The following is a 24,324-nucleotide window of genomic DNA, read 5'->3' as shown; positions in this document are numbered from 1 at the left end:
GAATCTCCTGGGAAAAAAACAGCAGTTTTTCTCTATAGGACAAACAGGCTGATGCATGCTGAACATGTGTTGTGCAAATTTAATCATCAATGTTGCAGAGGCTTTTTTTTAATGTATTTCATCTTCGAAAGTCTCAACTGACAAGACAACAGAAGCAGAGTTTTTGGCTCATTTGTTTTAGAAATGCTGTTGCGATGTATTTGTGCCCACTGCAGTAAGTGCCGTTATAATTAAGGCAGCTGAAACGTATCTCTGCCTCCTCTCCTTCTAGGTTCTGTGTGGACATTTTCTTTTATTCTAATGCAGTTCGCAGAGGCTTTAATCTGCAAAGTTTTTACAAAGAATGTCTAAAATAGCGATAGAAACATCTTTTTTTTTGTACTAAAAAGAACATATGAGCCTCACTGAGGGAGTGCTCTCTAAGGCACCGGGTATATATTAAAAGTAAACTTGGTTTAACAATGCAACAGGAAGTTTGAAGGTCAGGAGGATGGTGCATCATCACTGTCTTTGCATGGACAGCAAAGTGCTGCTGCACTTTTAGCTCCAGAGAATTGATCCTCCTTTTCCAGTGATGCCAAGTCTTTCAAGCTGCTGCCCTGCTCCGCAACTAAAAGTCAACAGGATTATTCACACGGCTCCCAGAGCTCAACGTGCCCGTTTCCACCTGCTCTAAGAAATGCCTCTCATTCTCGCTGAAGGTCCTTCTTGTACTACCTAGACCAGGGGTCGGCAACCCAAAATGTTTAAAGAGCCATATTGGACCAAAAACACAAAAAACAAATATGTCTGGAGCGGCAAAAATTTTTTAATGAAGGCAAACACATGCTGCATGTATCTATATTAGCTATAACTAAGGGAATTATTATGCAGTTTGAGAAAAAAGTTGAAATGTCGAGAAAAAAGTCAAAACTTCGAGAAAAAAGTTGAAATGTCAAGATTAATGTTGAAGTACAATCTTGAGAAAAAAGTCGAAATGTCGAAAAAAAAGTCGAAATGTCGAGAAAATAGTCAAAATTCAGAGAAAATAGTCGAAATTCAGAGAAAAAAGTTGAAATGTTGAGATTGTTGAAGTACAATCTCGAGAAAAAAGTCGAAATGTTGAGAAAAAAGTCGAAATGTTGAGATTAAAAAAGGAAAAAAGGAAAGAAGAAAAAAGAAAAAAAGGAAAACAGAAAAAAAAAGAAGAGAATGAAAGGGAAAAAAAGAGAAGAAAAAAGGAAAAAAAGAAGAAAAAAGGAAGAAAAAAAGAAAAAAGAAGAAAAAAAGGAAAAAGGGAAAAAAAAGAAAAAAAGGAAAAAAAAAGGTCAACATTTTTGAAAAAGCTCCAGGAGCCACTAGGGCGACGCTAAAGAGCCACATGCGGCTCTAGAGCCGCGGGTTGCCGACCCCTGACCTAGAAAGATGCGTCATCATCCCAACATCAGGCTGTTAATTAGTGCGCCACTAAAACGTTGTGGTGAGAAATGTCAATGCTGGATGGATTATGCTCATAATCAACATTTTACTGAGTCAGGAAGTGTGTCATATGTGTGGAAATTTATCACACAAGGGTCACGGGGAGGTTGCTGATCAACTCGCGAAGCTGAGAGCATCATGTAGCTTCCCGCTGTATTCCAGCTGTCTGACATCCCCATCACAACAGAAGCGAAAATATTTACACAAAGAATTCCCAGAGATCTGCAGTCATCTCTCCTGGTGCTTAATTTGCTAAACTCAGCTCTGGTGGTGTTTGGATTGTATCATATACAGAAAGCGTATTACTTGCCTCCAGGATGTACTAATTAAATGGAGAAGGATTATTATTTTCTCCAGTATTTACTTACTGTCACTCAGTCTATCCAACAAGTCAATTTTACATTCTCTCTCTAAATATTCCCTCTTTCAAATCTCGCTCCGAGCTAGTCATTTTAATTTAAAGAACACTTTGGTAGAACAAATCACAATTTCAAGTCCAATAAAGATGTAATTTGCATCATGTTTGATCTTTGTGTGGTGTCATGGATTTGTTTAATTTTCTATAATTAAAAAAAAAGCCTCTGATGGCTGTGAAGTAGGGATGGGCGGTATGGACTAAAAAATGTATCACGATTATTTCTGGCATTTATCCCGATAACGATAAAAATGACGATAAAAAAATACCAATTCAACTCCACCTTTTTAACTATGAATCTATCTCGCTCTCAGATCTGCCATGTTTGTTACACAAAAACGTCATCAACAGGAATTTTTCTTTCTTTCTTTCTTTCTTTCTTTCTTTCTTTCTTTCTTTCTTTCTTTCTTTCTTTCTTTCTTTCTTTCTTTCTTTCTTTCTTTCTTTCTTTCTTTCTTTCTTTTTTCCCTTCCTTCCTCCTTTCCTTCCTTCCTTCCTTCCTTCCTTCCTTCCTTCCTTCCTTCCTTCCTTCCTTCCTTTGTCCCCTTCCTTCCTTCTTTCCTCCTGCTCTCTCCTTCCTTCTTCCCTTCCTCTTTTCTCCCTTCCTTCCTTCCTTCCTTCCTTCCTTCCTTCCTTCCTTCCTTCCTTCCTTCCTTCCTTCCTTCCTTCCTTCCTTCCTTCCTTCCTTCCTTCCTTCCTTCCTTCCTTCCTTCCTTCCTTCCTTCCTTCCAAAAATCAGCTTTACACAAAAACGTCATCAACGGGAAATTATCGCTTTTACCGCGTCATGACAAATTCTTATCGTGAGGAATTTTTTTTACGGTATATCGTGAACGGTTAAGTATCGCCCATTCCTACTGTGAAGTTTCCTCTCCTTTGAAACTTCTCTCCTGTTTTGTACACATTTATACTGATCTTAATTTATTAAGAATCCAATACTCTTTGTGACTTAGTCAACAAGGTACTGTAATATAGATATCTCTCTTTTTCCATCTCTATTAGCCTTTCACCAGCATTATCAATCCCTTCACCAATACCTGCTTATTCCTACATAGAACACGGGAATCTGCTGGAGACTTTCCCAGCTCTCTTCAGGCGAAAGATGACGGTTAATCAATTGTAAAGACCACACATAGAGGACCACTCACCGCTACGGGAAATTTTAGAGCAACCGAACTACCTGACATACATGTTTTTGGACCATGAGAGGAAGCCAGAGAACATTCACACGGCAGATGGACAACATCCAAACTCCACACAGGAAGATCCCTGCCGGGAGTCCAGGCAGGAACTTTCTTGCTGTGAGGCAACAGTGTTAACCCCCCCGGCTGCCTCTTCATTTTTTCACATTTATTTGTGCATTAATATGTCTTATTTCAGTGTTTAAGACTGTCACAAGGTTATGGGAAAAATGCTGTTTGCTTAGGTTTTTATAAATTATGGTGACAAAAAGAACAGTGTTTTAGCCTTGTCCAGGGGAAAAATAAAGCACACAACCTGAAGTATGGACAAAACAGTATCAGCAGGAATGTCCTTTCAGAGAATCAATAAAAGAAAATATCGAAAACTGCAATTGTTGCATTTCTAATTATTATAAACCTGTTTTAGAATTACACTCAAGACACAACTTTAAAATCCAAGCTCTTATCTGAAGGTGAAGTGTACATCACATTCATCACCTTTATCGGCGACAGTCGGTAGATCAAAACTTTTCATCAACGTTGTCCTCAGACAGGAGCGGATATCGTTAAAAAATCTTGTTTAACACGTAATTGTGTCTTTGACGCGTTTCAAATGTTGACGGCTGTATGTCCAGCCGAGTTTAGGAGAAGCTTTGAAGAGTGACTGCTCAGAGCAGGGGCAACCAAAGAGAGGATTTAAGGATTTACCTGTAAATAGTGCAGATAATTATATTTTTATAAAAGAAAAAAGAAAAGAAAAGTAGAGGGAAGTTTCCAAAATGTAGAATGTAAGTATCCAAGTAGTCCACCCTAAATCAGCACAGGAAGTCCCCTTCTTACGAAGATACAAGTTGTGAATTTTTAAAACAAATGAACAAAGTGGTCCAAGATGAAACTATTGTATAAGGGTAATTTGCATGCCAGGCAAGTGGTGGTATCTATTTGTGGTGATGTTCAGTGGATTTATCAAGAAAAAAAAGAAGTCATTAAGGCTCTAAGATTAGTTGCAGTTCCCCGACTGGCCAATAGAGGCTTGCTGCAAAAGTGAGTCGATCTCCAGCCACTCCCACTTTGAAACGTCCAACTTTAGAGCTGAAATAAATACATTTACAGCCTTTTTGTCTCAACTATTTGATTTCACACCCATGACAACTCTGAGGGGGGTAAATGTTTTTGTACCATGCCAGAAAAATGCTTATAAAATAATAATTGTATTTCTAACATTATTGATTGATTGACAGTCAGCTAAGCCAATGGCTAGTCGTTATCATTTCCTGATCCGTAATCGTCATGCTACTGTGCTTGGCAAAGAAACCACCCAGCATTGGTTCAACCCAACAGTAATTTTTGATTTCAATCCCAATAACATGTTAAATGCTTTACTCTGTTGTAAACTGTGGAGATATTTTGGCGAGGATCCCCTGACGGAGCCGGGAGCCAAAGCTAACAGCTGACATATGGTGGGTGTGCTCCCGTCGGCTTCCCGTGCAACATGGCTGCGCCCCACCAAAACAGCTCTTCAGAAACCAATGGGTCATGTGATCTAATGCTTCGTTCATTGTTTTTTACAGTCTATGGTTGTTACAGAAGTCTCTTAATAACCTGAATCAGTACCGTCAACGTCAGGTATTACAGTAATCAGGTCAGCATCTTATCATCCTCAGTTTGATATTGATGATTAAAAACCTCTGAAAAGCATTTTTTATAGATTGTACTCTAAAGATGTCTAAAACTTAAACTGTTATCTACACGTACCAACACAGTAGTTGGACTTACTGAACTTATGAACAGCCTCTCTGATTGGTTGCCACGCCCATTAATGCAAACCATTAAATATAAAATTTTTCGCCAGGCCTGGCTTGCATGCAAAATTTGGTGACTTTTAGGGGGGCAAAAAGGCCCTCCTTTCGTCGGAAAAATAAAAACGAGAAAAAAAACAAAAATTCCTACAGATACAATAGGGCCTTCGCACTGTCAGTGCTCGGGCCCTAATAAATAAAAGACAATAAAGCCAGATCTTACTGGGCTTTGTTGAATTATTTTGCATACATTTTTTTTATTGCAAATCTAGTAAATGCTGCGGCCCTTTAGCTCAAATGTAGTGGATACGCACTTATTTATTAACATTTTCATCTCAATCACGCATATAAATCGAACACTTAGCAATATACATCAAGCGATAAGGCAACTTTAAAAGGAACCCTGGCTATTAAGACATGTAGGTCTTAAAAGATAAATGTTGGTATCAATTATAACAATGTGATATAAAAAACCTTGTTGATGTCTTTGTTTTTATAAAATTTGAAAATATAATTTAACTCGTAGGTCGCCATTGTTGTTTACATTCTGGGTAGTGACGTCAGACGGTGGCTCCTGCTGGCCCCCGTCCACTGTTTTGACATCCAGAAACAGATGAAAACACAGCTAAACAGGTGACGGTGCACCAGAAACACAGATCAAAACACAGCTAAACATTAAGGTGACGTCGCACCTACAAAAAAGTAAAAAAAAACAACAAAAAAAAGTACCGCACCATAAAGCATGAACTATAAAAACACCATAAAACTCAGATAGACTAACAGACCACACGTTTCAACTAGCAGGAGGTCTTAGCTCGTGTAGACGCCGTAGACGGCGTAGCCGTGGCTCTATGAGCCTGCAGCGCTCCGCCATCCGCTCTCGCCGCCGCCGGGATGGAGACGCCGGTGTGCAGGATGCACGTTTGGGTGGGCATAGCCCACCCCTCTCCCCCCCTAAAACCGGCTTCGGTGCTGGATCCACGGTTTGATGACAGACCAGAGGCTGAGGGGACTGGCCCGGGACTTTGACGAAACGGGAGGCGCAGACTTCGCGTCAAATAGGCAAGAACATCTTTATTTAATTTAATGACGCCAGATCTGGCTGGGGTTTTTATTGTAGCATCGGCTATCTGCTAGTTGAAACGTGTGGTACTTTTTTTAAATTTTTTTTTAAACTTTTTTGTAGGTGCGCCGTCACCTTAATGTTTAGCTGTGTTTTGATCTGTGTTTCTGGTGCGCCGTCACCTGTTTAGCTGTGTTTTCATCTGTTTCTGGATGTCAAAACAGTGGACGGGGGTTAGCAGGAGCCACCGTCTGACGTCACTACCCAGAATGCATTGCGGTGTAAACAACAATGGCGACCTACGAGTTAAATTATATTTTCAAATTTTATAAAAACAAAGACATCAACAAGGTTTTTTATATCACATTGTTATAATTGATACGAACATTTATCTTTTAAGACCTACATGTCTTAATAGCCAGGGTTCCTTTTAAGTTCAGGACAACAACATTTGATTGCCTAATGACTTTAAAGGGATTTCACCCAAACTGTGTTTGGACTATCAAACACCGACCCCCCGAAGGCTTTAAAGGCTGGCTGTAAATATTTTGCATTCTCATCATTGACAGAAAATGGTGGCAGAAGTCAGCGGGGCACTTTAACAAATGCACATGCCTGCTAATGATCTCGCCAGAGTTGTGTTTGCCATGCAAGTTGTGCATGAGTATTGTGACATGCTGAGCATACAGATGAAGAAGTGGATTATAATGCAGGTATAAACCTTTTTTTTTTCCCCCTCTGACAGCCACCTTTCAGTCTTAGAGAGCCTAACTGGTCAATATTCTAAAGATTTAGTCTGAGTATCACATGAAACAGCAGTTTCTTCTTTGTGATGTAAGCATTGCTGCATAATATTGATGTACTGTGCAAGGATAGATCATGTGTCACTGCTCTCTTTGCAGACTTTCACTTTTTTTCATCCAGCGCCAGCAAGAGGCAGCGCCTGTCCTGCCTCTCGAATGAAGGCATTGGACTTTTCCATGGGAAAGTGAGCAGTCACTCAAAGCCATTCTTGTGGTCTCACACCAAAAGCAAAAGTTGAAATCCTGCGAGGCTAAGACGATAAATCATCTGATTTATGGTGACAACGCAGAGTGGGAAAACTCCTAACATAAGCAAATGCTGAAATGGTGCTGAGGGAAGGTGCGTGACAAAAAAAGAAAAAGAAAAAAAGGCACGACACAGGGTCATAATGCATGTGGAGACACAGCTGTGGATTGACAGTGTCTCTTTACAGGCAACTAACGATAATCCATCTCGGGTCCATATTGAAGCATCATAGCTGGATTGTTTACTATCTGATAACCCAATTATCCTCCTCGCAGCGATTCAGATAGAGATCACTGTCGGCGCAAACACACTTAGGATGATAATCTACAATGTTCACAAACAACTGCAACCAGACAAGGTAATTAGAATCAGATGAAGAGTTTTGCGGTGGATGTCAGAGTAAGAGTAGCTGCCCTGCGGAGGCCCAGCTGCTTCGGTGCCCTCTGTAAGTGCATCTCGCAACCTTAGTCCAGGCAACATTTTTACACGCACGGGAAGAAAGATTAGTAGGATGTTGTCCTGGGTGTGACTTTTGGCCTACAAAGCCTATTGAAAATGGGCGTGCTGTCACACTGTCCCAGATATAGAGCAAACTCCATTAAGGTTAGCGCTTGCTCTCTCTAAGAAACATAAACACAAATAAAAGCAGTTCCACAAACTGGACAGGAGGATCAATACAATATATATATATAGATAGTAGGGCTGGGCGATATGGACCAAAAGTCATATCTCGATATTTTCTAGCTGAATGGCGATACTCGATATATATCGATATTTTTTCTGTGCCATAATTGGGGTTTCCCCCAAAGCGTTATAGCATAGCATCTCTGTTAGCTTCATTTTATTCTGAGGCAAACCCTTAAAAAAACAGTCAGTTTTAATACAAAGCCTCGTGCCAAATGTCACACAGGTACCTTTATTAACAGAGGTCTGCACGATATCAAAATGTACAAAACAAATGAAATAAAAATAAACTGCCTGCATATATAGAATAATAATGCTTCTTGAATAAAATAAAACAAATATCCCTTTCCTGCATAACAATTAAATTAAAATACACTGTGCAATTAATACCATGTAGACAGTAACAGGCAGACTTTTCCACTGAGGTTGACAGTTGTGCAAATAACAAAACATTTGCGCAAATCTCAAATAAAACATTCAAGTCAATTTGTCACAAAATAAGCTATATCAAAATCATAAAAAAAATAAAAAATTTAAGTCGATATAAACGATATTGTCTCGTACCATATCGCATTTGAAAATATATCGATATATATTAAAATCTCAATATATCGCCCAGCCCTAATAGATAGATAGATAGATAGATAGATAGATAGATAGATAGATAGATATTACATCTTTGTCACTTTGTTGGACTTATGTGAGTGTCGGGTTGAGCAGCTTCATGGTCCTGCTCATCAGTCCGCTCTGACCTCACAGAGCCCTCCAGGATTACCCGCAGTAGAGGTGATATGTACAGTAATAGAGGCTGGAAGATTTTCATCCCCCATGAGAGCCTTACACGAGGTTATGTCTAAGCCCCTTTGTGTAGCCTGTCCTTCTTTTCCCTCTCTGCTGCCTGCAGCTGGTCTGGTCGGCAGACGATACCCGCATCCGTAAACACCCGCAAACACACTCTCGCTCACACACACGCACACGCGTATCCCATCCAAATGCTGCGGCACTTGCCCCGCACTGTTAAACCCCTCCAGCAATTATCATCACTGGGCTTCTGTTACCACGACAACAGCTGCAATATTGCACCAATAATGAGTGACTTCCTTGTTTTCCTGCAAGTTAAAACAAGGTGGCCCAAAACAGACGTTAATTACACTTCCAAGTGCTGAAATTTGGTTTGTGCTTCAGCTATGCGCAGCCGCTCATCTTTGATCTGTTTATGTACCGTTTGTAATTATGAAACAACGACTGGAACTATTACCTCTCTGAGTTCCTAAAAAAGTGGTGGAGTTTCTCTGTTGCACCTTGATGCAGAGATAAATGGTTCTGGAGGGATGCAGAAACATAAAGTACAAGGGATAACTGCAGCTTTTAATGCTCAATTTATTCATATGAGTAGCGCCATACAAAACAGATTTCACATTTATTTTTTAATCACAACCAAGCTGCACGTAATCTCCTACGGACACAGGATTTTGACGACTGTTGCGTCACAGTTATGTAAAACACGGGTGACTTGCGATATGACCTTTCAGACTGAAGTAATGCTGCAGCGGGTCAGTTATTTATCCAATTTAGAATCAAATGTGAAAGTAGCCCAAGTCTGATTTGGCATAATCTAATTTCAAGTCATTTGAGCTGTTCAGATTATCATTAAAATCTGATAAAGTCAAAATGAAAAGAGTTTAAGCTATATTTTCTTTTGTAAACGTTGAGCTAATTTGGTCTATCCGTGCTCAGCCATTTTTATCACAAGGGTGGGGATGGGGGTGTATGTGTGCTGTATGAATGAGGGTACGGGGGTGGGGCGGTTTTCTCTTTTTAATGTAAAGCACTTTGTGTTGAATTTTATCTGCATGAAAGGTGCTATATAAATAAAATCAAGTTTAAAGTTAAAGTTTAAGTTTAATTCTACTGCTATGTAGCTAAGAGAACGAGTGCAGTGGGAAAGCCACTACAATCACTCATATGGCGAGCTATTATTACAATTATTATAAATGCTGGTTGATCACAACAAATTGAATTACCGTATTTTCTGGACTATAAGCCGCTACTTTTTTCATAGGTTTTCAACCATGCGGCTTATACAAAGGTGCAGCTATTCTGTGGATTTTTCTTCCACCGCTCGGGGCGCTCTAACCGGAATTAGAATCAAAACTAAGACAAAATAAATGCAAAGAAGAATACGCTACTTATTCTTTAGCAGATAGAAGTAGGTAGAAGCAGATTTCAAACAGATAAATAGATAAATAAATACAGGTTATTTTCTCTTGGTTCTGTCCCGTTTTAATCAGTAAAGTTGCTGCCGTGTTAAAAGACACTGTTAGGAAAAGATCTATTTAGGTACAAACATGTACATCATTTACAGTTCAAAATCCTTCTGTAAATGTAGTAAATATCTAATCTAACAACATAAATATCCGGCTTGCATATCGTTTTTTTTTTTTAAATAGAGCGGATACGGTTTGTATGCAGGTGCGGCTTGTATATCTTTTTTTAATTACTTTTTTAAAAATAGAGCGGATGCGGCTTATATGCAGGTGCGGCTTATAGTCCAGAAAATACGGTACATTTTGTTCATACCCATAGACAGTTTGAGGCCTTTTATTCCTCGTAAAACCAACGGGAACATGCCCACCGTATGTCAATCCAAGTTAGCAGTGGGCATTAGTTTCAGACGTTGTGTCTGTTGCGAAACTAGAAATTACAGATGTTTAGCCAATACTGGGTTAATGTACAATCCTGATTCTTCGATTAACTTCGTAGCATGACGATGACTGATAGGGAAATAATAATCACTAGCCATTGGCTAAACCACCTGTCAATCAAAAGGCTATACAGAATATTAGAAATAAATCTATTGCTTTATATAAATGCATGACGTGGTACAAAAAAACGTCACACCCCCCTCTGAGTTGTCATCGATGTGAAATCAAACAGTAGAGAACAAAACTGAGTTTTATTTCAGCTGTAAAGTTGGACACTGTAACACGGGTGTTGGTGGAGATTGACTTGCTTTTGGAACGACCTCCAGCGCTTTTTGTTACGTCCACGTTGGGGTGGTTAGACGGTTGACATGGGGCTTGCACAAAGTAACACTCACTGTGATGTGTTCGGTAATGGCATTGGATAACACTGTGGGGTCTGAGAGAGTTGATGAGACTTAAAGTGACACAAGTGCTAATAAATATATTAAAACTGCTGCTGCCACCTGTTATTTTCTTAGTTGGAAATGGACTTTTAGGAGTTATTTAGTTGTTTTTTTTGTGACATTTTTACTTCTGAGTTTATAATGGATGACAAGAAGAAAAAAAGAGGAAAACAAGTCAGCATTTGAAAATGGACATGGACACAGGCTGGATTTTATTACTTACTGGAGAGCACAAAGTTGATTAAATGCACATTATTAAATCTGCCTTAAAAAAGAAAAACAAATCACAGTTCCTACGTCTCATGTTCACATGTTCACAGTACTTTATCAACTAAAAATGAGTAAGGGGTATCAGATGTGTCTTTCAAATCAGACAGAGAAAAGCAAATAACGTAAGGGTCAACTTTCAAAGCTTAGAGTCTCCTGACTGTAAGTATACAGTCGTAGATTTCACCCTAAACTTTGAACATTACCAAATAAAACACCCTCCCTTTTACCAAACTATAACCAGTACTCGAGTTGTAAAAACAAATCAGGGGGGATGGTGGATTTTATCATATGGGGACAGATAATTTGTGCCGATTACAAATAATATAATATATTACAAATAATAGCAGTGACCAAAACACCTGCAGAAATACTGCAGGAATGACATAGCAGCAGTTAAATGCAGCCTTCTGTAAGCTTTAAATATCCACTGGGCTTAAATCAAATACATCAAAACACAAAAATTAAAAAACTGTTTTCTGAACTTCAATATGACTCTGTCCTTCACAGGATAAGTAAAATGGATCACTGCAAAAACTCAAAATCTTAACAAGAATATTTGTCCTATTTCTAGTTAAAATGTCTACTTTTAGTAAACTAAATGTCATTGCACTTAAAACAAGAGTCATCACTGGAAAAAACAACAATTTTCACCTGTTTCAAGTAGATTTTCACTTGAAATAAGTAGAAAAAGTTATTTTTCTGGAGTTATTTTTCTGGTGACGACTCTAAATGTTGAAATAGCAGTAAAACCACATTCATTGATGAAATGACATAAGGGATGGAAAGGGGGGATGGCAGTTTTACAGGGGGGATGATTTTGACCGTTTTAATTTCAGGGGGGATGCCATCCCCCTTCATCCCCCCTCAACTCGAGTACTGACTATAACCTACTATAACTATAACCCTGGATTAAGTGCTCTGTGGCTCTGAGAGCTATAATATCTGATTTGTGGTTTGACAGTTCTGAGATAGGTCACTGAGAAACAAGTTCTGAAAGGATGCACGTCCTCATCTTTCCTTCACTTTCCCTTTCTTGTTGTCACGACCGCTTCTGGTCCCAAAAATATTTTCTCTGCCCCTTTGCCCTTTGTCTCCTCCTTATTTCTCCTTATACTTCCATAAGTTTTGATCTTATATTGCCAGCAAGGGGGGAAAAAAAGGTATGGACACACACTCAACGCAATTTATTTTGTTTTGGAGAAACATCGAATGGAACGACCTTCCCATTAAAAAGGCCACAAGAGGGGAAGAGAAAGAGATATTGCTTTTTCACTTGTGATGTTAATCTTTTATTTTGTCAGGTGTTTTTTTCCCACAATGCTGGAAGTTTTCGTCACAGTGAATAAAGGTGATTTATCTGCCCGTGCTTGCCTAAATAAAATGGGAATAAATGTAATAGAGTGGCATTTAAATGTTTTTGGACGACCCCATTAAAAAATTCACTTAGACATAGTTTGTTTGTTCCCCCGAACCTTATTCTGACATTGGGAAGCTATGTACTGCTCGAAACAGTTATCAGATGCTCTAAAAGTTGTGATGATTGTGTCCCTCAACGTTAAAATAAGAGGTAAAAGAGGTAGGTCGGTCGCCAAAGGCGCCACATGGAAAAACTTCACTAGAGCTGTAAGGCATGGGACGATATGAAAATTTCATATCACGATATTAGTGGACAAAAATATCACGATTACGATATTATCACGATATTAGCGTGTCGCTTATAAAATTCTTAAAATGCAAGGAAAAACACTAACCGTGGATCCACTGGTTCCTTCAGAACATTTATTCTCAAATCATTCTCAACACAGTGACACTTGAGGTAGAGAACAAATAGTGTACTGTAAATGTTATGCATTACAAAGTGTAAACTATAGTACCGGTACCGGTACTTATTTGAACTTTCTTTTTTTGTAAGAAAATACTTCCCTGAGAGTCGAAAGAAATAAGTGAAAAATAGAAATAAAGTGACAAAGAAGAGCCAAATGCACACTGATTGTATTACTCTCTGATACTTTAACAGTGGCTGGCTGCCTGCTACTTAGTACGGCTCTCTGGAAAAATAATAAAATAAAGGCACTGCTCTGTAGTATACAAAACAAAAGCTGCATGGCCAACACAAAGATTGAGTGAAAATAAAGTGCCACAGTAGTCAAATGCACACGGATTGTACTACTCTCTGAAAAAAATATTAAATAAATAAGAATAATAAATAATATTAATAAAATACATGAAAAAAAATAACACTGGCTTCTACCTGGCTGGTAGCCTTGTGTGACCAAAAAAAAAAAAAAAAAAAAAAAATTGGCGATAATTACAGTACCCCACGATAACGTTATCGCGGCCGTTTTTTATCGCGATATACGATAATATCGTATATCGCACCATGCCTAGCTGTGAGTAGGATTGCTTTAAAAAACGCATTCCTGATGGACTGAAAGGCGCTTCAGAGAGATGTTTCTGAATCGTAGTGCATTAGCCTGCCTCTCAGAAATAAAGTAAGCCATCAGCACGGCCTGGTGAAGTTGAAACATAACTTTTATACTGCAGTGAGCAATATTGCTTTTGAAAGAAAAGGATATAGAGTGTCATTAAAAGAATACCTCTTCAACTGTTAGACATAAGGGGATCAATCAGTGTTTGGGCTTGCGTTGCAGCTAGCTGTAGAAGAAATGTTTTGCTGTCAAAAGGGAGAAAATATTCAATTAAATCCTGGCAAATTCAGACGACGAACATCAAACCCTGAGTGAAAAGAGAGAAGTTAAAATGAAAAAGAAAGAAGTCTCGAAAACCGAATGAAAATACTAAAGACAACTTTTTCTGAAGAAGTCCCAAGTTAAGGGTCAGCCATACTCTACACAAAGTCCCCAAAACTTAAATATTTAAAAATGGCTTTTTATCCAGATGTAGGCAAAGAATCCCACAGGAATAGCAGCTTTTTTCAGGAAGAATTAAAAAAAAGCCACAACTAAAAACTGGAAGACTCTGGAAGACATTGCCTGTTTGAAATTTGATGCCAATTATGACTTGTCCAAATTATTCTATAAATTATTCTATAAGTGCTTGTCGTCAATATAATTATTTTGCTGCTTCAGTCGAGTCAGAACCCTCCAGATCTCAAATCATAAAGATCAAACATTTCATATTTACGAAGTCCCCTCGGATTGAATGCTCACAGAACCCAATGAGATCAGCCAAACCGGCAGAACTCAGAGCATTTAGGCTCCTTTTTTCCATCACTGTTGAAACATATAAGGACTATAAGAATGTGCAATAAAGAGTGTCTTATATCCTCTTTCTCCACAACTCCCAGGCAATATTTCTTTAGTTTTTTCCACCAACTATATGAACACACCTGCGCTAAAAAAGTACTCTGAATTTTCTTAATCAATTTGATTTTCTTAATTTTATCTAACTGGCTATCTATTGTCAATAAAATCATTGCACATAGGAATCATTGGCCATTCCTGTTTTTTAAAAAAGCAATATAAAATCAGCCATAACTTTGGGCAAAACATAAAATGATTAAAAAAGCTGTTTGTAGTGTAAGATATGACCCATAAACACACTCCCATGCCGTCCATTTAAGGAGTTGTCTATTATCTCCACAGCAGTTTACCAAGAGTGGCCTAAGGCACTGAAGTGTGCCGCTCAAGCTCTGGTGATTAAGCAAGCTTGCATACTTTTACTTTTTATAAATCACCCATGTTCTCTTTATCCTCTTTTATTTTTCTGCTGCAGGACAAGCGGCTGCTGGAGTCGATTGTCCTCTGTATTATTATTTTTTCATCACATTTGATCATGTGAGAACTTGTGTCGGTTGAACAATCAGTACAATGAGGATGTCACTACAAGCGTTAGGTGTGTGGGTCCGAGTAAGCTGTCTTCTGTGTGCATTCGGAGCATTATAAATATTTAAAAATGGTTAAGAGCACTCTAATGTCCGTTCAAGCAACAAAAAGGAACTTTTGCAACTTTAGCTCAGAGGGTCCCCCTTCAGGCATGAAAGTTACGTCACTTCTGGGACTTTTGTTCAATCTTTTGCTTAATCGCTTTTCTCTTCTGTTATTATTTAGTTGACTGTCTAAGTTTCTTCTTCTTTGATGTCCATAATAGCTCTGTGAGCGAGGTCTATCGTTGTTAAGGGATACCAGGGCAGGAATCCAAAGCTACTGTGAATTTCATGCCACCGCAAGTGTGTAAGTCAAAACTAAAATGTTATTGCAAACAGTGTACCACGATTTCACATTGATCACCTGGAAAAAGCTTTGCTGTGTACAAAACAGCAGTAGGCGACTGTAAATGTGTCCTAGGTGTGCGCTGGTGTGGGTGGGTGTTGTTTATGTCTGTGTCCGTGCGTGCAAGAAAAAAAAAACCAAACTGAATGTTTACTGTCGGCATGTGTGACTGTGCCGGAGGAGGAGAGGAGGACAGAGCAGAGGCAACATGCTGCCTGAAAGCAGCAGCTGAGCTCGTCCTGCTGATGTCATCACAGTTGGACCTAAACGAGTTATAATATGAATTAATCCCAGAATTCAGACACAGCAGATACACTTCAGCGAAAGACCAGAAAATATCAGGTGGAGTTTCTATTTTCTCAAAGTGCACTAAGGAGGTTAATTCAGAGAAAGAGCTGTTATCTTTTATGATGTATGTTATTAGATTTGACCCAATCATAAAGGAGATGAGCTGGAAGTAGACGAGTGAGTTTGAAGAAGAAAAAAAAAGATAACTGAACATCATATGAGAAGTTTACTGAGCATAGCCGTGTGTCTAAAATCCACTTTCTCTTTACTTTACTACTACTGGAGCTATGGTTGATGTGTATTTGTCAACTTGTGTTCTCAAGTGATGTTTCACACCTACCAATCTTTGAATCAAACTGAAAGTAGACGTGCAAATATTAATTTGATGGTACAGCGAAAGTTCTTGGAGCGATTCTGCTGATTTAAAGGCTTTTGAAAAGATAAAAGCAAAGTCTTGCTTTAGTTGATGTCAAAACTAGAAATTTGGAGAGGCAAGAAAAGTTGTAATGCAGAAAAAAGAGTTTTTTAACATCTTTCAAAGATTTATGGATACTTGGCTTAAATAAAGATCCACGCATGCTTGCCGCGTGGCTTCTGCGCAGAAGATCTCCCCTCTCTACAGAGTCATCAGTTCTGTGATCCTGATTGGTGAGACAAGGTTTGTTAAGTCCACCTCAGGCTGCCTAAGCTCCTGCAGCCAATCCCTCTTAGTATCACCTGAGTGAGAGATAAATCTCACTTAAAACTATCCTCTCCTCTGCCAACTCATATAGACACCGTCAGATCACTTTTAACCGCGTCCTAATGGGGAAGCAAGCCACAACATTACATCATTACATCCTCCTCCACCTCCCTCGTTTGTACCGTCACTCTCACTGTCGGTCTCTGCAGCCTTCGTTAATTATGCCCCGGATGGTCCAAAGTGCTCACACTGTGCCCCAATTCAACTCCAAGGGTCTTTTATTAGCACGCTGGTAACCTGGGACATATTTTTTCCCCCAGGAAGGGGCATCAGGAGTGGATCACTGCTGGATTTAGGTGGCCCTTTTGCGCAGCATAGATGACCCACTGCTGGACAGGGCAGGCCAGCCGGGTCTGGCAAGGCTGCACTAGGCAGGGAGCATGAAGTATGGCCATAGGCCCAGTCTGAGATGCACTGATCCACACTACCAGCTGCCACCTTCCTACCCTTCCTGCATGCTCCCCTTCCACTACAGCGTGGTTTCTCTCACTTCTCATGTCTATTTTTAGAGCTGGCTGATTTCTACCTTCTAAAACGGGCAAATGTGTTGTGAAACAGAAGGTTTTTTTTCCCTTCTTTCATCCCTTTTTAAAAAAAAAATTATTTTGAAATCTTAGACATACTATCGCGCACCGTCAGCCAAACACGCACATGTTTCACACACCCTTGCTGATCCCTGTTAATGTCATCACAAACAAATTCCAGTACACATGCACACTACCATTTGCATTCGACTGCGTTTTCTGTTCTCCGCCTCGAGGGAAACAGTTGACTGAAGGTTCTGGTTCAAAACAAAAAGAAAAATAACAAAATAAACAAAAGCACAGCGAGACCCATCTGAATGCAGCATTTTTTATATCAACACCCTGTGTACTACTTTGGGACTGTGGTCTGATTTCATCTTTTTGCTTAGCTAAGCTTGGATCTGCCTCACCTCTCCCTCTTCATTAGCTACCCCCCTCTGCAACACACCGCCTCAAACCTCCTTCCTCCATCAACCGCAATGGCAAGCAACAACTCTACAGTAGCTATCGTACAGCCAAACTACAAAGAAACTACTGATGCTCCTCACACAGCACTAGTGACAGCAGCATCTTTGTCAAAGTGCTGGAAGCGTATCACGTTGAAAGGAGCCAACATGCCGGCCTGTTTGGCTGTGGAGACAGGATGCTGCATTCCCAGGAAACAAGGGAGATAAGTGGAGTAGAAAAAAATTCATCCCTGTGGAGATGCAGGGAGTAAAAGCTACTGTACACCCATGCGAGCAGGGAAAGCTACAGTAGGCTTCAAAAACTCCAAAAAAGGGAATTCTACCAAATGTGTGACAACATACTGGAGGGTGAGAGAAGGAATAAATAAAAAATTTAAAAAAATGATTCTGTATTTTCTGCAGTCTGACTCAAGTCTCCTTTTTTTTATTTGGCAATGACTATCTGTTGACTTGTGGGATTGCTGAACGAGTGAATGCAAATGTTCACCAATTAGATAAGACACCGGCTTTTCTGTAAAGCTGCCAAATCTTGGGCGGGGGGCAGAGGGAGGAGGGGGGAGAAAAAAAATGCTACTTGCCTGAAAATAAATGATCTGGACATCAATAAGACTCAGCCAACACCCGTTTGGTGTCTAAAAAGAAATAAAGGGGATCTAATGGACTTGTTTTGCTGCAGAAGTGCCTGGAGAAATAGATTTGTGGATGCTGGCTGGATTGTTAAATGTCAGGATGGGATCCCAGAATGATAGCAGCATAATTGTCAAGTGTCTTGGAATTTAAGGCTGACATCTGATGTCTTGTACTTCCTGAGTAAACTTAACAAACCTTGGCGGGAGCACTCAGGGGGACGGATTAAATCCCCACAGCCACAAATGACCTGAGAGCAACAAAAAACTTTCCACCATCAAGACCCCGTCCGATTGGAAAGTGCTGACTAGGACCAGACTCCTTCCTGTCCGGTCCCCCATCCCCCTCTTTCCCTCCGTCTCATCGGTCGTGCACTCTGGATACTTCAGATGGAGCGTCGCTGGCCAACCCTTGTAAGGAAGCCCATTAAGGAGCCCATCAATATTTCATCATTGCTCACTCAGAAACATAGTTGTGTAGAAGTTTTTAGGCCAGGGCCATTAGGGGGCAGACATCAATACGTTATGGCAGTAAGCATCTCTCTTGACCTCTTGCCTTACTCCTGTCCATCCTCCGTCTTAAGAGAAGTCAGTGGAGAGGTTTCAATGAAGACAACAGTGGTTTCCGCTGCTAAGCAAATTATTAAGCATTAGGTATCTAAGAACCATTACATCCTTCCCTTCTCAAATGACCCCACAAGCCAGTTATTAATCTGTGTTAGAGGAAGGGAGTTTTATTTGTAAAATCTGTCTTAAAGTATCAACTCACCAGTCGCTCAACTTACAAACACATTATTAACAGAAAGACATAATTATATAATGTGTGTATAACAGGCCAGCGCTCCTGTTGAGACAGTTTTTGTGAGTTTTTCTCATTGCGGCTGATATAAATCTGACACCTACAGTACTGGCCAGTTCCATGTGTTGGAGGACCAGAGACAGCGGACAGATCGTTAAGAGGGTGAATTCATCATGAAAACACTGCCAGTCAAATTATGTGTCAAACCTAAAATATAAAACTTTTCAATAAGAAGACATGGACAAGCCTAATTGCAGTCTTATGATTCAGATTTTATAACCCTTATTGCAAATTATTACACATTCATTAGCCAGGACAGGCCTGGAGGCCAAAGTGCGTTAAATATTGCTTTAGCAGACATTTTAACGAGTTTTTTTTCTGCAGCTCACCCTTTATTGCCCTTGGAACTCAAAGTTACAGTTGTGTATTTTATCGGAGGAAGCGTGGGGTCTCTGGAAGTCCAAATAAAGCCGGTTCACTTAGATGTAAACAAGACTCTCGAGCATGGGCGCAATTTCCACTGGGGACAGGGGGGACATGTCCCCCCCACTTTTCAAAATCATGTTTTTGTCCCCCCCACTTTTTACAGTTTAAAAACTAATGTAATTGCAAATCATCAAGACACCCTGTGCGAAGGTACTGACGGCCCTTTGTTTATAAGGAAAGGAAGGAATGAACATGATCTATTTTCATATTTCATAGGAGAACTATGTGGAGACAGGCGCAAGTGAAGAAGTGCAGGCAGGAACCCAACCATGTTAGCCCAAAAGTGATTGTAGAACAGCATCTCAGCAACAAAACCTTAAGATTTCAAGAGAAGTGATACTGTGAATTTCCTTGGCTCCATTATAAACAAGGAGGAGTCAATGGAATCCTATGTTTTTTCTGTGCCCAAGCTTTTGAAATTGAAAAATCAAGCCTGGCCAAGAATGCAGATCCAGCATTTTCCCAAAACGGGCAAAAAAAAAAGTTAAAAAGTGTCTAAAAAAGTAAATGCATATTACAATTGTTTGATTGTTCGCATTCACACACACACAGATAGTCTTACAAAGCCACACTGCACATCCACGCTACAGCTACACGCACAAATTTGCCGTTCCTACTTGTGTCCCCCCCACCTCTGAAACTAAAGTTTCGCCCTTGCCCTCGAGCAATGATGATCTATACTCGACTTAGTCCTGGATAATTCAAAACTTTTTTACAAGTGTAGAAATCACCTTTGTGTGAACTTTTCACATGTTGATAAGTTTATTGATAAAATATGCGACGACTTGAACTCACCAGAGTGCAGAACCTCTCCGGGGGGTTTCCACACGTGATTCCCGGCGGGTCCACTTTGATCCGCATGTAGTCTTTCATGGGCGCGGTACCGGGCTGGCACGCGTAATGCTCCCACACGGAGCCCTCGTCCGTGCTCACAAGGGACTTGCACAGTTCGTACTGGGCCAGGGTGGCGGCCAAGCAATGCAGCAGCAGCAGCAGCAGGAGCACGGCCTGGAGGAGCATGGCAGGCTGCAGGGGCATATGGAGAGGGGTCCGGCACACGGCGAGGGGGCCACGGAGTTCAGAGGAGAGGTAAAGCGCATGGATTGGTAATCATCGGGGAAATTGCGATCATCCCTGTAAAAGCATGCGACTGTGAATGGACAGGTGCAGGGAAAGCTGATTGATAAATTTCCCGGACTGAACTGTAACGGCACCTTTTAGTCAGCGTTGTCAGACAAATAGCGACGGCTCCCGGAGACCCGAGGGAAGAGGAACACTTTCTTTCTTGGACAGCTGATTTCTTGAAGAAGATGGGCGGCCGTTGGAGAGGCTGACACTGTTACAGGGATTGATCTCGGCATGCACTTTTATCATGGTGTTGCTGGGAGTTGGGTGGACTGTGTTCATGTGAGTCCATGTCTCAGAGAGCGGAGTCCTGCAGGGGAGCAGAGCTGGCCAGGGAGGGTGAGCGGAAAGTTGCTGCGTCTTCAGGTAGATCCATCGGAGGTTTCAGATCAGCGCAATTCTTCAAAATGTCCTGGGGGGGAAGACACAATGATACACATGGAGAAGGTTAAAAGTTAGATTTAAGATGATATTTGTTAGCCTCAGTACTCGAGTTGTAAAAAAAAATCAGGGGGGGTGGTGGATTTTATCATATGGGGACAGATAATTTGTGCTGCTTACAAATAATATAATATATTACAAATAATAGCAGTAACCAAAACACCTGCAGAAATACTGCAGGAATGACATAGCAGCAGTTAAATGCAGCCTTCTGTAAGCTTTAAATATCCACTGGGCTTACATCAAATACATCAAAACACAACAATAAAAAACAGTTTTCTGAACTTATCAATATGACTCTGTCCTTCACAGGATAAGTAAAATGGATCACTGCAAAAACTCAAAATCTTAACAAGAATATTTGTCTTATTTCTAGTTAAAATGTCTCATTTTAGTAAAAAAAAATCTCATTACACTTAAAACAAGACTCATCACTGGAAAAAACAACAATTTTCACCTGTTTCAAGTAGATTTTCACTTAAAATAAGTAGAAAAATCTGCCAGTGGAACAAGATTCTTTTGCTTGTAATAAGACGATAAATCTTGTCCCACTGGCAGATTTTCCTACTTATTTCAAGTGAAAATTTACTTGAAACAGGTGAAAATTGTCAAATAAGTTTATTCTTCTGGTGTTATTTTTCTGGTGATGACTCTAAATGAAATAGCAGTAAAACCACATTCATTGATGAAATGACATAAGGGATGGAAAGGGGGGATGGCAGTTTTACAGGGGGGATGAGGGGGGATGCCATCCCCCCTCATCCCCCCTCAACTCGAGTACTGGTTACCCTTCAGCAAAGCTTAACTGAGGGGTTGAGAGTTTCAAAACGCCGCAAAAAGCGCTGGGATTTCCTTTGGAAAGAAAAAAAGGGGGCGAGTATGGGTTTTAATAGGTCTTAAGACGCTTTTAGTACAACTTCTTACCTGGCATATTTCGCAAAGATGCACATCATTTAAAGTAGGCTACTACTAAAAAAAGAGCCACAAGGAGTGATATCCGTGTGAGTAAACACGTGCTGCTGCCCGGTGTCGCCTGTGCGTGCTACAACTCGACCCAGAGCTCACAGTGGGCTCCAGATGTGAATAATTACGATGCAAGACAAATGTCATTACTCTGTTGTCCGTTTGTTTCCCCGGAACCAGTGCAAAAAGTGACAAAAATGCCAACAATTTTCTTAAATTGTAATTTTCCAGTGCAAAAAGTGACAAAAATGCCACAATTTTCTTAAATTGTAATTTTCTATGGAGTTTAGGAAGTTTTCTTCACTTCAAGTAACAGAAACGACCAGTTTAATCATAATTACAACCCCAAAGAAATGCACGAATGCATGCTGTTTATTTTTTCCTGTGTTATAACTTGACTTTCTCTTCACGGTGGCAGAAAACCCGAGATCCGAGGTCCGAGATCAGCCTATCCCGTGCAGAACCTCCGACTTAGTTCACTTGTCAGGTGAAGTCTCCGGGGCTGTTTTGCCGACACTGACAGCCTCGCAGGGGTGTGTCACTTTCCTCAGTGGTGCCGCATCGCTCACTGTACCCAAACTGTATTTAATTGTCACTCATCAGTGCCTTTTTTTTTTTTAATTTATTTTTAATGTGTGTTAAATTAAGACGAGGATCCGCTCAGCGCTATCCCGAAGTGGTTTGGATATAGACTATGGTGCTTTAAGTCGTGCGCAGACTTCAAGGAGCTCCATCAAAACGCATCATGTTGTGAGATGCGTTATCGCATCAAGCACTTACTTCTCATTCGCATCGGTCAGGCCGGGCTGCACTTTGTGCGGAGATTCGTGCAGGTCTCCGTGTTTTTGACAAATAATAAATCCCCATCCGACCGTCCACTACAGGCGACTTGTCCCCCTCCGCGGTCCTCTCTGTACTCTCCTCATCAGCCGGCTGTCCGTCGGATACTTTTTTTTTTCTATCACACTATAGATGGCTGCACACGGTAGATCCGTGTCCTAGATCTGGAAGCGGCCGAGAAAAAGAGGGATGAAATCCAGCGTTGAGGAGTATCAAAAGTATAAAATATTGAGTTTGAGGAAAGGCTTGTGCCCGCCCTTCTTCCCCCTCTCCTCCTCCTCCTCTTCCCACTTTACAAGCTCGGGTTTACCCGGGATGCTCAAGGGCAGAGGGGGGCGGGGGTGGGGGGTTTATGGAAAGTATCACCCTCCCTCCTCCTCCTTCCTCCCACACCCTCCATCCATCCCTTCTCTCTCTCTCTCTCTCTCTCTCTCTCTCTCTCTCTCTCTCTCTCTCTCTCTCTCTCTCTCTCTCTCTCTCTTTCTCTCTCTCTCTCTCTCTCTCTCTCTGCCCCCTCCCTTCCTCCCTCCCTCTCAGTTAATGCCGAGGCTAAATCCTTTTACCATCACTTTCAATCACTATCTGAGCTTGTATCTGCTCCAGCTCTGCTTCTGCTTCCCTAACCGGAGCGGTGCAACTTCTCCGGCTCCGGCTCCAAACTGTTCCCCATCAGCTCCGATCTGCAGCCGGCTCTGCTTAAAGGACCAGTGGGGGTTTTGGGAAACAAACTGGTGACAGTGTAGCCGGTACTGTCCCACATTATCTTTCACGATGTGGATAAAAGAGGAGTATATACAACGTGTTTGCGTGTGAGGATCGCCCTGCAACTGTCCCTGCATCAAAAATATAATCTCTCAATAATCAAACCTGACTCTCAGTCTGACTGCGGCAATGATTAGGGACCTTATCCTACTTTACTAAATTATATATTACTAACAGAACCCACAGTACTATCTGAAATGTATTTATAAGTGCAGATTTGTAAAGATCTAAAGTTGTTGATTGCCAAGAAAATGTTAATGCTTACATGTAGCCAATGTCTGAATAGAATAGTAGATATATTGCCATATTGGACCAAAAACACAAAAAACAAATATGTCTGGAGCCACAAAAAATGAAAAGTCTTGTATAAGCCTTAGAATGAATGCAACACATGCTGCATGTTTCTATATTAGTTAGAACTGGGGGGAGATTTATTTTCATTATGCACTTTGAGAAAAAAGTCGAAATGTCGGGAAAAAAGTCAAAATTTCGAGAAAAAAGGCGGAAATGTCGGGAAAAAAGTCAAAATTTCATGAAAAAAGTCAATATTTTGAGAAAAAGGTTGAAATGTCGAGAGAAAAGGCGGAAATGTCGAGAAAAAAGTCAAAATTTGGTGAAAAAAGTCGAAATGTTGAGAAAAAAGTTGAAATGTTAAGAAAAAAGTTGAAATGTTAAGAAAAAATGTGAAATGTCAAGAAAAGTCGAAATGTCGAGAAAAAAGTTGAAATGTCGAGAAAAAAGTCGAAATGTCGAGAAAAAAGTCAAAATTTCAAGAAAAAAGTTGAAATATTGAGAAAAAAATCAGAATGTCAAGAAAAAAAGTCAAAATTTCGAGAAAAAAAGAAGAAAAAAGGAAAAAAAGTGAAGAAAAAAAGGAAAAAAAAAAGAAAAAAAGGAAAAAAAAAGGTCAAACATTTTTGAAAAAGCTCCAGGAGCCACTAGGGCGGCGCTAAGGAGCCGC

At 40.3% G+C, this 24,324-nt stretch overlaps 1 protein-coding gene across 3 annotated transcripts in view; it reads right to left on the bottom strand.

Annotated features, from left to right (window-relative positions):
- The window catches only part of ntng2b (netrin g2b), a 112,601-nt gene extending 89,720 nt beyond the window's left edge, over positions 1 to 22,881 (bottom strand). For all 3 annotated transcript variants that reach the window (XM_061733752.1, XM_061733753.1, XM_061733754.1), the window contains exons 1-2: positions 22,542 to 22,881; positions 20,028 to 20,769 (exon numbers count right to left, since the gene is read on the bottom strand). In XM_061733752.1, coding sequence (XP_061589736.1) covers positions 20,028 to 20,270 — 243 coding nt within the window. In that variant the 5' untranslated portion in view covers positions 20,271 to 20,769; positions 22,542 to 22,881. The remainder of the gene's footprint in view (positions 1 to 20,027; positions 20,770 to 22,541) is intronic.
- Positions 22,882 to 24,324: the final 1,443 nt, after the last annotated feature.

Source organism: Cololabis saira, chromosome 11 (genome assembly GCF_033807715.1).
Source record: "Cololabis saira isolate AMF1-May2022 chromosome 11, fColSai1.1, whole genome shotgun sequence".
NCBI lineage: Eukaryota > Metazoa > Chordata > Actinopteri > Beloniformes > Belonidae > Cololabis > Cololabis saira.
This window is presented reverse-complemented; position numbering and strand designations above follow the sequence as displayed.